At 41.6% G+C, this 17,053-nt stretch overlaps 1 protein-coding gene across 3 annotated transcripts in view; it reads left to right on the top strand.

The window, feature by feature from the left end:
* Nucleotides 1-17,053, top strand: part of LHFPL3 (LHFPL tetraspan subfamily member 3) — a 219,654-nt gene that overhangs the window by 133,295 nt on the left and 69,306 nt on the right. For all 3 annotated transcript variants that reach the window (XM_015886410.2, XM_015886328.2, XM_015886239.2), the window contains exon 2: nt 14,292-14,528. In XM_015886410.2, coding sequence (XP_015741896.1) covers nt 14,292-14,528 — 237 coding nt within the window. The remainder of the gene's footprint in view (nt 1-14,291; nt 14,529-17,053) is intronic.

Consider the following 17,053-nt stretch of genomic DNA (forward strand, 5'->3'; position numbering starts at 1 on the left):
AGGTGAAACAGTCATATGGTACTTGCATGTAAATAATATATGCTCATTTAACATCTAAGTAAGCTCTTTTACTTTAAAAAAATAGCATGAACAGTGAAATTTGTTCAAATTGATATATCTTGAAGTGATACAGTCTACCACTAAGAAGCTATATATGAGCAAAGGGCTCTGCCCTGCAGAGATGGGGTGCTGTGCTGTAAGTGGCAGGGCTGGGATAGGGCAGTACTTCTGAGACTTGGTAGAAGGAAGGCATCCCCACAGACACCTTCACGCCGCCCGGGGATATGGACACTGAGGTGCCTTGTAGCAAGGTGGGGGTTGGCCTCCACTCTGAGGTAATCGTGATAGGACGAAAGGGAATGGTCTTATGGTAGGGGAGGTTTAGGTTGGATATTGGGAACAGTTTATTCTCAGAAAGAGTGGTGAGGCTGTTGCACAGGTTGCCAAGGGAGATGGTGGAGTCACCATTCCTGGAGATGTTCAAGAACCATGTGGATGTGGCACTGAGGGTCATGGTCAGTGGGCATGGTGGGATGGGCTGATGGTTGGGCTAGGTGGTCTTAGTGGTCTTTTCCAACCTTCATAATTCTTTGAAATGTAACACTAACAGCATAGCGCCAATGAAGTCTTTAGCACCGCTATACACTGCAGGTTCGTGAGGATGTGTTTGTTTTGATGCATTAATAATTCAAAGGAGTGTTCATTTGGGGGCCAAGGCCCCAAACCTACAGGCGTGTTGAGCATTCAGATAAGTGTAAAACCTTGCAAGCCCTAAATAGAGACTGCTAAACCCAAGTCCCAGTAGGAAGATCTGAGTTTTTCAGGAGAGGCAGAACTACAGCTCGCTAGAAACAGAAAGAAGGAATGTGAGCAACAGATGGAACCAAGGGAGCAATCAGTCTGGAAATCTTACTGAAGAGTTCAGGGAGGAAGACAACAGAGAAATACCTGTAGGAAGCAGTGGAAACATTCAGCTGAGAATTAAGGCAATTCTTAAGGCAATAAGGCAGAGGGATTGGAGAGAGAATGCTTGAAGAAAAAAAGCTAAACAGAGTGGAAGATGAGAAAGGAAAAGAAGAGAGCCTGGGAGCAGATCTCAAAGTGCTGACAAGCAGTAAGGCAAGGGAAAACCTTAGATGCAATTTCTCATGGGTTTTTTATTCAAGAAGCTGTCACAGCAAAACTCACTGCTCCATCAGCACCCTGTGAAATCATTCAAGCTACTGATTAGCTTCTATCTCTGCAGTTCCACTGGCTGGTCCCTCTTCTTTCTTGTGTATATGTGTTTCATGCAGGCCCTATAGCTGCTGTAGCATATGTAGGCACATATAGTAGGTGCAGAGTACAAACATTGCCAGCTTACTGTGAGTGTTTGCTTCTCAGCTGCAGCTCCTGTGGAGGAGCATGTTTGTGAACTGAACATCTGCAGGTGAGACCAGGCCAGAGGCAGGTCTGGAAGACTCAGGGCAGGCTACAAAGCATGTGAAAAAAAATCTTGTTTCTAGAGCCATGTGTTGTGTCTACTTCTTGTTCCAGCACTGGCACTGTGCAGGAAAGCTTGTCTGTCAGTTTGCTGTTGCCTCTGGAAAACTTGGCAAGAAATATTATTGTGGCTAAGCCTCAAATTACATATTTTCTACCTCGGAGAGGATGGGGGGAATCTCAATAAAAATTGTAAATTTCTAGGTTTTTTCTGAAATATTTCTTGGTTTGTGTTCAGCTGGTGGAGTTCTCAGTGATTAGCCTGAATTGACCTGCTGCTATCTTTACTGGCAAAAATATTTCAGATGAAATATTTTCCTCAGTACTGGCAGAATGAGAGGTATTTTGACACTGGCAAGAGGGAAAGCATCAGCGGGAAGCCTTGGCTGGCAAAGGATGTAAGGGCAGCAAATCTATACTGAGGGACTGAAAGCCAAGCAAGTGAGGCCATTGGCAGGCCTTTCTGCCAAATACCATGCTTTGTGGGGGATCTGCTGGGAAGACTTGCTTGCTGTCAGATCATGCTGGTTAGATTCAGTGTGATATAGTGAAAATGATTAAATTTTAGCAATGTATTTATGCCTAGCCACAAGGAAATCGTAACCAAAAAAATCATGGTTTGCTTAAGCAGGAAGAAGAGTACAGTTCTTACTTGGTAAAATAATTATTTGCCAGGTAGAGGCAAGGTACTGTGCTGGTACTGGAACAGCACAGGAGTTCCAGTATTGCTCAAGGGAAAGCTCCAAGGAACCAGCCCTTAATCTCACCTTTTAACTATCTCATACATCCATTTTCAGAAGTACTTAAGTTAACACATGACAGCATAATTCTTGGATACTTAAACGACTTCCAGCAAGTTTATATCAGGACTTTATTACTTTGTTCCCATAGTTACACCTCTAGTACAGCTTAAAATGGCATTTTCTTCCTAAGAAAAATAATTCTGATAATGAGCCCAAACAAAAATACTTTGTTACAGCCCAGTTTAACTACTGCACAAGGTCAGTGCAACTTTTCTGATCAGTGAGGTGTTATGTATCAGTATACCCACAACTGAGTTCATTTTCACTGCCACTGCATGTGTATTTCTCTGGGGTTTCTGCAACACTGAAAAGAGTCCCATCTAAACAGAGTCAAGAGTCTTGCTGCAGAGGATTCCTTGATTTGTACCATGTCATCAACTGCCATCCAAACTGGGATTATGCTCCTTGTGCACAGATGCGTCAAAAGGAAACTTGCATATGAATGGATGCATTTGGAAACCAGCATGGGTGTTGCATAGGCAATGACTATAGAGAAGTCAGGAGAAATTCATTTATTTAAAATGCAGCATTCCAAATACGAATGCTCCTTCAGAGCAGCATGGTCAGAGGTGGGCTAACAGCCACCGCTGTGCTTCAGAGAGAAGCTCTTTGCCTTTGTTGCTCAACATTCACCAAGAATACGTCTTATTATTGTCTGAGCAGTTGTGTGGATGAATGTTAAATGTGATTCTCAGTAGGCTGAAAACACGTTGAGCTGGTCATGGCTGGGTGAGCGTGAATTTAATATGTTATTAAGACTGCATGGTGAATCTTTATGCTGTAGTAATGAACCAAGTTGGGAAATGTTATTCTCACAGTAGAAAGGCCATGAGGAAAAACTTATTTTGAGTGGCTCAGCACTAAGGTAACTGAGGGCTGAGCAGCTGAATGCCTCACCAGCAGCCTTCTCTGTACTCTTGGTGTTAATTTGTGCTAATCTTAACAAGTCCATATTTGCCTTACCTGAGTATGGTAAGCAAACAGTTAGCACATTTTTATAAACTTTAAGTATTTTTTTAGGGATCTTGAGGTGTCAAAGGATAATTTTCAAAGACAAACATTATGCAACTCTTTAAATTATGCAAAATTAACATGAAAAGTATTGGCTGATATTCCTGCATGAATCAGAGGTTTTCTCTGCAATCTTTATTTCCCTGAGGTTTAATAAGAAGCAGTTTGTAACATGGTATTGTCTCTAATGCCAAAAGTAGAATCCATGCAGAAGGACTCCTGGTTTGATCCATGGCTTTTACAGCTTCTGATATCTCAGGAGCTGCATGGTATCTTGGACCGCTTTCCTGGACATTTCTGGAGCCCCTGTGTTTCCCCTGAATCAGGCACTGCAAATACTCCTTTACTTCAGAGTCTGAACTTGGACTTCTGGAGAGAATTACAGAACCCACTTTCCATATATCCACATCTACATAATCATGGTCACAGTGTTTGTCAGTAAATTAAAGAAGGTGAGTCCCCAAACCACAGCTTTCCAATGAAGATGTCGTGAACTCTGAATTAAATTGGATTTACTTTCAAAACACTTGTTCAGCATAGGTCAGGGGCTCTCATCCCCATCACTTTACAGTACCACTTTCTGAAGCAAAGAGTCCTGTGAGACAGAAATGAATTCACCGGTGTCACCAGTAATAGATGCAGGAATCATGAATTACAGATTGCTAACTTACTACAGGCAGTGGTGATTCTAATGGACTAAGATCCTAACGTTTGTTTTCTCTAAACTTTTATCTAAAAACAATTGTGTCATTTGAATGACAACATAATGGATTGCTTGCAAGACGAACATTATATTTTCTATGTACTTGTTGGAATGCTCAAGTAGTTCTTACATTGTATGTCAGTTGCTTGCAATTTACTGATAGAAATACTCGCTGATAGAAATACTTGCTGTCTTATGCATTCAGTGGTATTTTAATTAGCTTGTGGAATTTCTTCCTTTTTTTGCTGGTAGAGCCAGATTTCTCCCTTTGGAAACAACACACCTTCTGGTTCATCCTTCTTGATGAGCTACTGAGCAGCATGCACCTCTGGGCTTTCTCCAGCCTCCTCATGCTTTGTACACAGTTTTTCATGCACACTCATTTGGACTGGCAGATACGCCTCACATTGCCACCTTGCCTCACATCATCTCAGCATTTTCCATGTCTGAACAGACATCTTAATTTTGCAGACATAAATCACTAGCATTAATATATTAATAGGCATATATCAGAGATTTTAAATGGAGAAAGACCTAGTTTCTTTAACTTCTGGGCATCGGCATTGAAAATCAGCACCAGCCTGCTGGTTTGCTGTGCTAGAAATACTAAGGACTGCTTTATATCAAGGTATTGTAGAACCAGAACAGTACACATGCTGGACTGGATGTTTAAATAGGTATTGGAGTTTGATATCATAAACCCAGACAAGATTATTTTTTTTTTTTTCAGAGATTTTTCAGAGATGTCAAATTTACTCAGCTCTGTCTTGTCAAAAGCAAAGAATTTGGGAGGTTCAGCAACCTCATGGGCTTGGCCCTAGGTAAAAGGACACTCTTGCTTTACCAGGAAAAAGGCAAGGGAGGAAAACATGTCTCCTCCAGGCTCTCTCCCACCACCTAGAGCTCATGTACTCATCAGGACAGATGCTGCTGCCCTGAGACCTCTGCTGCTGTTGGCTTCAGTGAGATGTCAGCTCTTGAGAGGCATGAAGGTGCCATTGCCAAGTGTCAGCTTTAATGAAGAAGCAATGCGGCTGAGTGGTCTCAGGGCCTATTGTCCATTTCTCTTCTCTCCCGAGCAAAGCTGTTAGGAGATCAGGCAGAGCTGCAGCAGAGATAAGTGAAGAATAGCACATGACAAGCTGTGCAGTCATAAAGACATATGCATGTGCCTCAGGGACAGTGGAAGGCACTAAACAAAGTTGATGCCTTCATCATCTGTTGGAGCTTGTCTTGCATCTGTGCCAGTCCATTTGCAATATTGGCTAGCAGTGTTTTGGCAATCAGATGTAAATGACTGTAGTGGCTTTAGTTAAACCTTAACATTCGCATCTCAAGAACAAGGCTACCTTCTGCTGATTCCACTTCTTTCTTCAGACAGAGTTGTCCCTTACTACTGCTTTCCAGCTGCCCATCTCCTCCACATACCAAGTTACTCCCTGAAGGCATTTAGCCTTGCATTACCTGAAGCACAAATTTGCATCCATACTGTGTCCCATCTTTTCTATACCATACCCTGCTCTGAGTTTCAGGTGTGGGTCCCCACTCTCTAAGGAGACAGGGAACAGGTGCAGACTGCCTCTGGGAGGGCTGCTGATCTAAGAGAGAGGAATGAGAACAGTTTTGAGCTGGACCTTCCATAAGGGGTGGCTAGGGTCCTCCTGAGCTGATCTCCATTCTGGTGGAAGACACTACAGGGATCCTTCAGCCCCGACGAAATGAGTGTATGCTAAGCAGGTGTTAATATTTGGAGGATGAGCCACTATCTCAGAAGGGATGAGTGCAGCTCCTGCTTGACAAAAAAGGTATGTCACATGGTCAGCTGCTGGTAATTTCTAGAAAACTTAAGCATTTTACAAAAGAAAAGAGGGAAAACCTTCCCTTTTCCCCCCTGTTGCACTCAGTTATTTCTTTTTTCCTTGCTTTTGTGCATCACATCATCTTTTCACTTGCCTTCTAGTCACTTCCTCAGAAACTTCACTCCATACACAGGGAGTGCACAGCCCAAAGTGAGGGCAAAGGAAATGGCACAGCTGTGCCCAGAAACAGTTTGGATGCTCATAAATGGTAGATTTAAAACATTTATCTTTTCATTTCAGCATTAGATCACACTTTCCCATCATGATGCATTATATTCTGGGAATCGTAGGTGTGCTTTTGGCAGAGAAGGCAGCAGTGCCCATGGGCTCACATCTCAGCTTACTGCAGAGGATCCTTGCCAGAGGCTATTTATCTCACCCACCAACAACCAACTCGAATCCCTTGACCAGCTTCCACTGGAGAGCTTTCTCTGGCTGGCCACTAACCAACAGCAGGTGCATGAGGCACAGCACATCTCAGAAAAGTTTTTTCTCCTTTCTTTCCTTTTATTTCATTTCCTCTCACAAGTGTTTTAATTGCTTGTGATTCCTTCACGGCATGAGAGCCAGGGAAGCGGAGGCTGCACAACAATTGGTGGGACTCTAAGTAGTTGCTTTGAAGTTGCTCATTCAGCCGTTGGCTGTTGACCTCAGCTGTTCCTTGAGGTGGATGGGTGACTTAACCTGTTTTCCAGTCGTGTCCATCAAATCCCTTTAAGTGATCATGTAAGTGTAACTGGGAACACAAGCAGGATGTCATACCAGATGTTTCTCAGAAGCAGCAGTCCGTGTGGGCTGATTCCTTAATGCATTACTAATACGATGCTGGGTGTTCTGTGTGAAAGACAAGCAGTTCCTGAAGCTGAGGGTTACAGAAGTAACAGCATGAGGAAAACTTGCTGGTTGTGAGCTTGCTAGTTGTGCAGAGATGGATTCATGCAGGTGGGAAAAAAGGCAACAAAAGGCTTTGCTAACTTCAATAGAGTGCAGGATTTATCTATGCAGAGAGTTTTGCTCAACTTACTGTCAAAGCAAAATAAATCTCAAGCTTTGCAGCAAAATGTCCGTAGCATTCAAACTTGAACTTGCCTTCAGTGCAGGTGCTGGCTGCACCACCAGATCCCAGGTTCCTGGTAACTGAAAATACCTGGCATAAGACTGAGGAAAGCAGACCTTAATGTTCTTGAAGCTATTATACAGGTCCAAGGTAGCTGAGTTTAGCCTCACAGAGAAATACATCCTAATATTTTGTTAATATACGGATCAAACTCCATTTTTAATAACTATTTGAAAGCATCGACTTGGACAACTTAAAACTTCTTGGCCTGACCATAGCCACAGAGAGTGCATGCCAAGACTTCTCCCCAGACTATTGAAAACTACCTTCTACTTTACAGCCTTAATGTATTCCTGGACACTTTACATCCATTTGTTCAGGTGCCAAGACTGCCCTTCCAGTTAAATAGCTCTTACCCCTCTCTGGAATCCATTTTCTGCTGTTTATGCAGTGTAATCATAAAATCCTTCAGTGCACCAGCACTGTAAGCATTTCTATGCAACAATGCATGGGATTGGATGATCTATTCCTTCCATCTGAGCACTTCGTTATCAACTTAGCTTTGCTATGGACTCGGAGGCAGGAGTTTCTATTTCTGAATGCTCATGTCCATCAGGCATCAGAGTATTGTCCTCCTGTTGTCTTCCTCTTCATCAAAAATGAGGTTAAAAGTTAGTTCCTATTCCCAGCCTCTGTCCATTTCTGCTCTGCTGTTATTTTTGGCTGTGACAATTTAATTTAAGACTATTCTACTTTGTTTCAACCTCTCTTGAAAGATTTAGCACAGCTTACTTCTGCCAAGCTACCACGGCTGTTCCAAAAGTAATGCTTTCTATTTTATTTTGTTGGCCCACAACATCAGAAGCAGATGGTGGTGGTACCAAAACCAAGTTTAAAATAGCTTCACTACTTCAATGAACAACTTGTGAAGAAATGAAGAACCATTACTTGTATAAATATCAAGCTATGTCTAGCCTATGCCATTCTAAATAGCACTGATTCTCCCATCTGTCTGCTGTAGCCTACACATATTTACATTGAGTTTATTCATTAATTGAAGTTAACACAATTCAGTACACTCTGGTTTGATATGGTTTGGCTAAAGACCAAGTTTTACAAAGTGAAGTTAACATAACATTAGAAGGCTGTCACACTCCACCATGGCACTATTCAAAATAAACACTTTTAGCAGTAAATCTTCTTACCAGGAAAGCCAAGTAAAAACTGCATTAGTTGGCTGTGATCTAATAACAGCAGCAAAAACAGAAAAAACAATTACTAAATCTCAGGCGCTGTTGAACACCATTAGAGGCAACACAGCATAAATGTAACTTTTGGCATATGCCTTCCTTTGGGCTTCTACCTATAGTACCTCCCACACCTGCTGCACTGTAAGGGAATATTTTTATCATTTATGTTCTATAATTTCAGTTTACCTATTTGTCACCAGTTAGTCATCTACCTGTGCTATAGCTGTTAGCAATTCATTGTCGTGACATTTCTAGGGAATTTCTGCCCACATGATGATTAGCACTGTATCCATTAATAGCCCCAGCTTCCATATATGTTCTGGACAGGATGCTATAAATACCTGTTCCATGTAAATGTGATTGGAACACCAGAATTGTGGTCCTTCATACAGAGTCAGTAGGATACAACTTCTGAGTCAACTGCCATGCAAACATAAAACCTGAGGTATTCTTATATTATCTTTATGTTCAAGCTAAGACAGCTGTTGTATTAACTGAATTATTCATAGACATGCATTAATCTCAAAGCTTTATTATCATGCCTAATGATCAAAACTTAGAGTCTCATGATAACACAGCCCTTTGTTGAACTTCTGTCTGTAATATCAAAATAAATCTCTATCCATATATGAATCTAACGCTTGAGATCTAAAACAGCCCCCCTTGGTAGAATAAAATTTCTCTTACTGTTCATCCTCCAAGTGGTCTTAATTGAAGGAGATTGCACTATCTGTGCTGTTCCTCTTTACATATTCACTTAACACACTCCACACATCTGATATGACTTTTCCAATTATTTGCACCTTTCTGATCAACTCTCACTCTTCAGTGCCTGTCTTTGGGGATGGCTGTTGCTCAAACATATTTCAGTTACCCAGCTTCCCATTTGCAATAATTGATCAAATTCTTCTGTTTTGTTGTATAAGTGTAAAGCAAGCATCAAAATATCTTTCAGCTATCTGTCAACTCACGAGGCCATGGCAAGTTTTCCCTCCCTGTCTGTGGCACCTATTTCACTGCTGTTTTTCATAATATCATTTTCTTTCTCTTTGCTGTTCAGTCACTGAATATGTGGCGGTGTTTTTTATTTCACCCTTCTGTGTATTGAAATAGCATAGAAAGTATTGATATCTCTTGATCTTCTTATCAGATTTGGCATCAAAATTATTGTCCTAAGAAGTCAAGTGACCACAACGTGATGGGTCTTTTATATTATCACATGAATGTAGAATCCTTTTCTTCCCTGTAATACTATCTGTAAATAAACTGAATCCTGTGGGAATGTTCAAGCTTTTCTAAATGAGCAAATTAGATGAAACAAAATAAAAGAATCAGTGGACTAAAGCTGGTAGTGCTGAAGCTTCACCTTACGCCTTAATAGCATTTGAGTTCCGATTAGAATTAGTCCGGTCTCCTATACCCAAGGTCTCCTTTATACATGTCGTTTCTGAAGGAAGATTAACACAAAATCTTTGCTCCTTCACCCAGGGGACTATCCTTGGACTTGAATTTCTTCTTGAATTTCATGTTAGTTGCTTACTGACTGTGTCATTCTCAACAGTGGCCATGAGCTTAGCAACCCCATATGAGTACCTCCAAGCTTTCCTGCTGCCAGAGGAAGAATTTTCAGACTGCTCAAGGCACAAATGAACAGGTCGTGTCATCTCCATGGGGATCCAGATGGCAACTCTTGAAGAGTTTCCACAGTCCCAATAGATGTTCTCCACCTGGGTCCTCACCTTACATTTCATTTCATCACACCAACGTGCCTGGAAAACAATTTATTCAATTTATTGGAGTTTAACGAGCAATTATGTTTGTAAATAACATTTAGGAAAAAATCTGAAAAGAAAAAGCCTTTCAGTTTTTAGAACCATGGAGGCTCTTTCATATATGGGTATAGAAAGGAAATAGTTGGCTAGGTTGGCTAGTGTAATTCCAATTCCAGGGGTTTTTTATGCTTTTATCAGGAAATCTGTCATTTTCATACTCTACATACAAGCAAATTGGGTCTGTTGTCAGGAAAAGAATGAAGATGAGAGAGGAGTGTGCCAGCAGGAATCTCTTAGCACTGGTTTCCTGTATAACAGTCAGCCTTTTTATAAATAGAATCTCATTCCATGCAATAATATAATATTCATCTGTCACCATCTTTGGCACAACAACAGGATCATGAACCACTTGCTTGCTAATTGCCATTTGAGCTCATGCACAGAGCACAGGCTGTGATAATATTAGCTTGGTCAGGGTCACAAGTATGTCAGTGCCAGAAACAGTTCAGGGTTTGTTTCCAATCTCTGAAAATGTCATATCTGCATCATTACATCCCAGGAGGTAAGACTCTGGGCTCTCCTGCTTAATATGAATGCTTTCACTTGTCACTCAGGCCTGTAAAGGAAAACTGTATGACAGTTCCTGTTAGGGGTTCATATGGGAAAAAAAGCTTTTACCAAGAGTAATAAATGTTTATCAGGCATGCTTGCGTAGTGTTTAGCAATTATTTTTTCACCAGCCTTCAATACATAGGTGAAACAATTTGTTAGCACTCACCTTGTAAGAGAATTAGAGAAAGGACTGGGGGATGTCTGGGGCCATCGCTACGAAGGTACTATTCCTGCAAGTAGCTTCCTCAAGGGAAAACAAGGTGGATATTATTCTTGTAAGTTTTACAATTGCCCAAATAGTTCTGAACAGTGTCAATGACACTAATCAGCCTGTTATCAATTTTCCCCTGCTGCTTCTCATCCAAGCCCTGATTAGCTGCAGAGCCACTACAGCGGCCTGTTGACAGGCTTGGGAAGGAGATGCTGCTGGAATGCATTCAGCTTGCACACAGAAGTCCATCTTCAACAAATACAGATTTAGTTTTTTCTTTATTTGAACGACAAAGCCTGTAAGAGCCAATGATTTAAGTCTTTTCATTCAGTAGGCAAGCTTTCAGTGCATCATTTTGCCTTTTTCACATTTCTATTTTGGTCATGATGTCATTGGAGTCAGTGGAATTTCAGACAAAGTAAGATACGGGACCTGTGTCTGTGTTATAAAATAATCTCTTAGCAGTTTAACCGCAATTGCAACATCAAATGGTTTTCATTTCTCAAATTTTTATAAAACTGAGAGTAATTTCCTTCTAGAGAAAATCTTCTAATCCTCCTTTGAAAGATTAAGATGAAAATTCTTGCAATACAAAGTAGATCTGTAGGTGGATTTCAGACCTGCTTTTTTGCTTTTGTAGCTGATAGATGAATCATTACCTGCTTCATATTATTGAGCAAGTCTGTATTCTTAAAGGATTCAGTGCAAAATGTTCCCTCAGCAAGTAAAGCCTTGAGGTTAACCTCTCTGAGTGAAGTATGACTCTTGCATCTGAAGTACTGACCAAGCAGTCATCTAGTAGAAAGTACCTAAACTACATAGGCAAAGGAGAAAATAATATTCTCTCGTTGATGTTGGCCTTCATGCAAAGGGATCCAGTCCCCAAACACTGTTTACCTGTGTTTCTTATTGCCAACAGAAGTCCAACTGCAACCGACAGAGTGAGTTGACATGAGGACATGAAATTAAGGGAGTATATCAACATGCAAAGGAACTGAAGTCAGGAAAGATGAGTTAATTGGAAAACTTGGGAATGGAGCTGGGAGGCTGCATAGTGACTTCCTGAGATTGGGGGCCATATTTTTAATTGCACAAGTAGAAAAGAACCAAGTTGAATTACTTTTAGGAAGTGCTAAGAATGTATGTCTGATGCGGTATGTAATTAAAAAATAAACAGAGAGAGAGAGATGTCAGTAGTTCATAATTATTCTTACACAAATAACAGAAAAAACCCACATCCATCAATCATTAACTGAGTACCAAGCTTCCTCTCATTTTGAGGACTAGTGATAAAAATAAAGGGGCTTTGGTAGTTGCTGTTCCATAATAAATATTTGTCCACAGTTATGTGGGTAAATGCAGGCCTCTTTATGAATGTCAGAAGTCTGAAGATTTTATGTATCAGTTCATAGATGATCCCAACAATGGAGGGCAAATCCTATGTGTTGACTGCAAGAAATCACCTCTTTGAAATTATGCATAGCCAGCTTAAGAAAATTATTGCACTGTTTGTCTTGAAAAGCTTCGGAAGGTCTTATGAAATGGTGTTAATGAGTTAATGCAAAGCAATAGGCAGCGTACAATTTGTCTAACCTGCATATGCCGAGTAAATCAGTCCTTACCTAATTGTCCTTGTTCCTATGCCTAATTGTCCTTGAAATTATTATGAGGTGTTGTATTTTCACAAATGTACTATATGCAGGTGTTATCCTACATCAGATGCTTTCTACAGATGTTCTTTTGAGACCTTTTCTATGGCAGCTGTGTAGCTATAAAAGCCTTTTTTCACGGTTCTGCAGCAGGCTGAGCACTGGCACAGCTGCCCAGGGGCTGCAGATCTCCTCCTTGGAGAACTCTAGAAGCCGCCTGGCTGAGTCACAGGGCACCCTGTTCTGAGCGTCCCTTCTGGGGCAGGGGTTGGGCAGGGGGACACAGAGGGCACTGTCAGCATCAGCCACTCTGAGATTCTGTTACAGTATTTCATCACACCATTCAGCGTAGATATATTTTTGCTTTGAGGTTGTGGAATTACTGCCTGTTCCTGTTCCCAAACCCAGAGCAGCCATTGGTTGTACAATCCACTTGTGTAATCTATGGTTTTCAAACTTGGGAGCTGCTTCAGTAACTATTCAAAAGGTCAAAAGACACAGTGTGCTACTTTCTATTAGCCTACCTACCTGCAAGTATGTGCCATGTTAACAAATGTGTATATATGTGTGTGCAGCACATGGCACACAGCACACCAGTGTAATGATAAGATGTACAAAAGACATTTTAGAACCCATCATATCTCATCAACCATACTAAGGAAGCAGGATGTATTCATGCACCATTCAAGTGCATTGCTCTGTTAGGAAATGTGGCTCCCTTGTGCTAGGAGGAGACCATATTTTATGTTCAGAAGACACTGGAGCAGAGGCTGTGACAAGCTCCAGAGCCCCCTGGGGATGTGCATGAGGTCTATTGACCAAAGTGGGACTGGGCACAGGAGATCCTGCTGGCCCAACCCTGGCACCAGCCAGGCAGGGGATGTCCCAGCAGCTGCTGGCCAGCAATCAACAGCAGCACTACTTCAGGAGCTCATTGCTTCTGAATAAAACAAGCCCGTCATGCCATTTTGTCTGCTCTACAACAGCCACCTCAACCCCCAGCAAGGCAGTTCCCTTGGGAACCAAGGGTCAAAGCAAATTTCTGCTTTTTAAAAATTAAGGTCAGCTGTTTAGTGGTCACCCAGGCTGACAAAAGAGCACCCAATCACACATCCTTTGCTCCTGTCCCCTACGTGGTTCAGTTGACCCCACCAAAGTGGCTGGTAGTTGATGTCAGCTAGCTTTCCATGAGGGCAGAGGCTTCTCATACCTTTTTCTCCGTGTTAAAAGGATCATCACTTTTTCATGTTCAAAATGTCGTTTGTTGATTCCTCAGGTAAGCCAGTTCAGAAGTTGACAGCAATGTTGACAGCTTATTTTTCCTTGCAGAGCAGTGTCATTCCTTGTGTTTTTGAGTATAAATCTTATGAATAAAACATATTTCAGTTAAAATGGTACTGCCGACTTTCCAAGAAAAGTAAAATACATATAAAAACCAGACTGCGGCCTATGCGTATTACAAGCTCTTAGATAGCCTGGAATGAGAGATAGGGTTTCTACTCTATTTTTCTCTGTCATGTTTGCTTGACCATTTAGGGGTAATCCAGTGTTTCCTTTGAATGTCCAATTTAAGAATCATTTTCATCTTTTGTTTTGTGTGAGCCTTTCATAGCAAAAGAAAGAATTCAGTCTTACAGCAAAAAGGTACAATATTTGTCTAGGGACTTGGGATGTAACTTTTTAATAATCAAGGTGCCAAGTTGATGTGATATCACAGGGTTTTATATTAAATACTTCATCACAGCATATAATTGTGTGACTTATTTTTAAGTAAACTAGCTTTGAAGCTCGGGATGAAAAAGTGTGTTGCTTTAATGATATCTGTGAGGTTCTTGTCAAAATGAAAGTTTGGTCTCATTCTCCTTTTCTTTTTTTCTCCAAGCTGCCTGTCTCATCCTGGGTTGTATGATTTTTCCCGATGGCTGGGATTCAGATGAGGTAAAACGGATGTGTGGTGAAAAGACAGACAAGTACACGCTGGGGGCTTGTTCAGTCCGCTGGGCTTATATCCTGGCTATTATTGGAATCTTGGATGCCCTGATCCTCTCATTTCTGGCATTTGTGCTTGGCAACAGACAAGACAGCTTGCTAGCAGAGGAGCTCAAGTTGGAAAACAAAGGTAGGACTACTTTAGAAACACTACTGTTGGGTGGCCTCAAGAGTAATTGCTTTAAAATAATTGTCTGCTTTATTTTGTTTTATACATAAGAATTAGCATGCTGGGTAACTTCCTAATTTGCTGGGAAAGAGGAAATGCAAGGGGCAGGTGAAGTTTTACTTTTCAGCCTCCAAAATCCAAAAAAATCTGAAATTGACATAACTTCGGCATTATGTGTGACTTATCCTTAATGAGCTGTAGGTTGGATGTATTTGTTTCCCACTTGTATGTTGTTTTGTTAGCATTTAAATTTCATAGTCTCCATCTTTTTCTATACTCTATGCAAGATTTGTTCATTTGGTTCCTTTAGAATTTTGCATTGTAATATGAATGACTGTAATATGGCATTGCATAGTATGTAAGTAATATGGCATTGCATAGTATGTAAGTAATATGGCATTAGCACAGCAGACAGGGAGGAAGGAGGGCTTGGCTTGGGAGATTCTCACTGAACTAGTACTGTTTGTACTGGCGGGCACTAGTGGATTTACAGCAAGGATCAGATGCAGGACTGAAAAAGAAACTTGGATTTTGTTAATTGTATTTCTTTCAACTAGCAAGCTGGGCTGATTTCTGCGGTCTCATGCACCTCAGGACCCATAGCTGTGAACCTGATGTAGCAGACACCACAGAGGGTTCACACCTGCCTTCTCCTCTTAATGGACTTGTTGTCCTCGAATCTGTCTGATCCCTCCTGAATGTGCTGACACTCTCAGCTCCCACAACACCACATGGCCACCAGTTCTCAAAGCTCACTACTAACTGCCAAAGCAGTACCTCTGTTTTCAATTGATCCCTGATTAATTTAATCACTTTCCCCTAGGTCCAGCAGTGCAGGATTCTGCATTCAGCTCATCTACCACCTTTGTAATTTTGTTGCTCAAGTAATAGCAGAGATATTAGAAGCTCTTCAGTATTGAATTGGAAATCAAAAGCTGTTTGGCAGTCTGTGTTGTACAAAAATAGCTGGTCTCAGTCCTACTCTTGACTATTATCCATGTATCTGAAAGCACCAGCACACTGGCCCCAATCTGCTGACTTGCAGACAGTCAGCACACTCAGCCCTAAGATAAATGGACCTGAAGATTGAACTTCACATACAGCTCCAGACCTCATTAGAGCCTACTAACGTTGTGAGTTAGGGAAAGCGTATATTGCTTGCAATTGCCCATGTACATCTATTCTGCAGGTATACCGAGGGCACTTGTTTCGAAGACAGTCTCTGTGTCCCTTTTCTTCAACGGTAAAATTCAACTGTATTTGAAGATCAAAAGATTTATAAGAAAAACATTTATAGCTATGTCACAAATGCCTTCAGCATCAGCATTGTGTTCAACTTGTCTATGCCATAGAAAGCTCGTGAACCCAACAACTGTTTGTATCAAAGAACTTCATTTGTTTTGGCACCTTGCGAGCAAAACACGGCTTCAGGAGACTCATCACCTCTCACATTGCTGGCACAAATTCCTGCCAGAACATTTGATCCTCAGTGTGTCAGACAATATCATTCAACAGCTCATTTTCCTCAGAAAAAGCACAGAAATGTACCACAGCATTAGATACAGTGCAAACCAGAACTCAACCAAGAGGGACTCAACCCATTTTGTCCTTCATAGTCAAGCTTAATACCCACCACCTTTTTAAACTGTCCTTCAGATGAAAAGCAAAAAAAGACAACCTGCCTTCTAAAGATGACATCTCCCTCTTCGCAAAAAGCTTCTGCCAAACAGCATCTCCCACATGGGGCAGGGCAGGCACTGCTTTGACACAGGCTCTCTGCTTTGCAGGAGCTGACTCTTGGCAGGGCATTTGGGGCAGCATGGTTGGCACCTTCACTGAGAGACAGGGCCAGCACTCTCCTTGGTATCTGTGGCTTCCTTCCTGGCTAGAGTTAAGTACCTTTTCAGGGTGCTGGGGAAGCACCTACTGAGACAAGAAGGCACAAACATTTAATTCCCTCTGGTGGTCACTACAGGCTCAGGTGGTCAGTCTGGGGCAGTGACCTGTGGGTAGAGGGGGTGCTGATTACTTTCAAACCGCAGTGAAGATGCTTACAAAAGATAAGAGACAATGCTTGCCCTTGATTTGGCAAGCAACCTCCTGTCTGTACCCTCTGCACACAATATGCATGCGTGAGAGATTTGCCACTCATCTCATAAAACGTGCCCCTTTGGCTCCATTAAGGCTGGGGAAACACTCACCAGGCTTAGTCCACATGCAAAGTACTCATGCATCTCTTGGTCAGGGTATGAAAATACTGAAGTATGCAAATATCACTAATGTGCCTCCTACTCAGACAAGAAAATAAAATTGTGGTTATAAGTAATTCCACCCTCAGCCTCCCCAGACACTCTTATAATGGGAAGAAAAAGTTCTCACAAGAAGCAGTCATGAACACTGAACACTGCCACCCATCTCTTCTTTCCACCTCGCCATCTGTTTGCAGTCTTGTTTCTGGGTTAGCACAGCTGGATCACGAGTATCCA

Source organism: Coturnix japonica, chromosome 1 (genome assembly GCF_001577835.2).
Source record: "Coturnix japonica isolate 7356 chromosome 1, Coturnix japonica 2.1, whole genome shotgun sequence".
NCBI classification, from domain to species: Eukaryota; Metazoa; Chordata; class Aves; order Galliformes; family Phasianidae; genus Coturnix; species Coturnix japonica.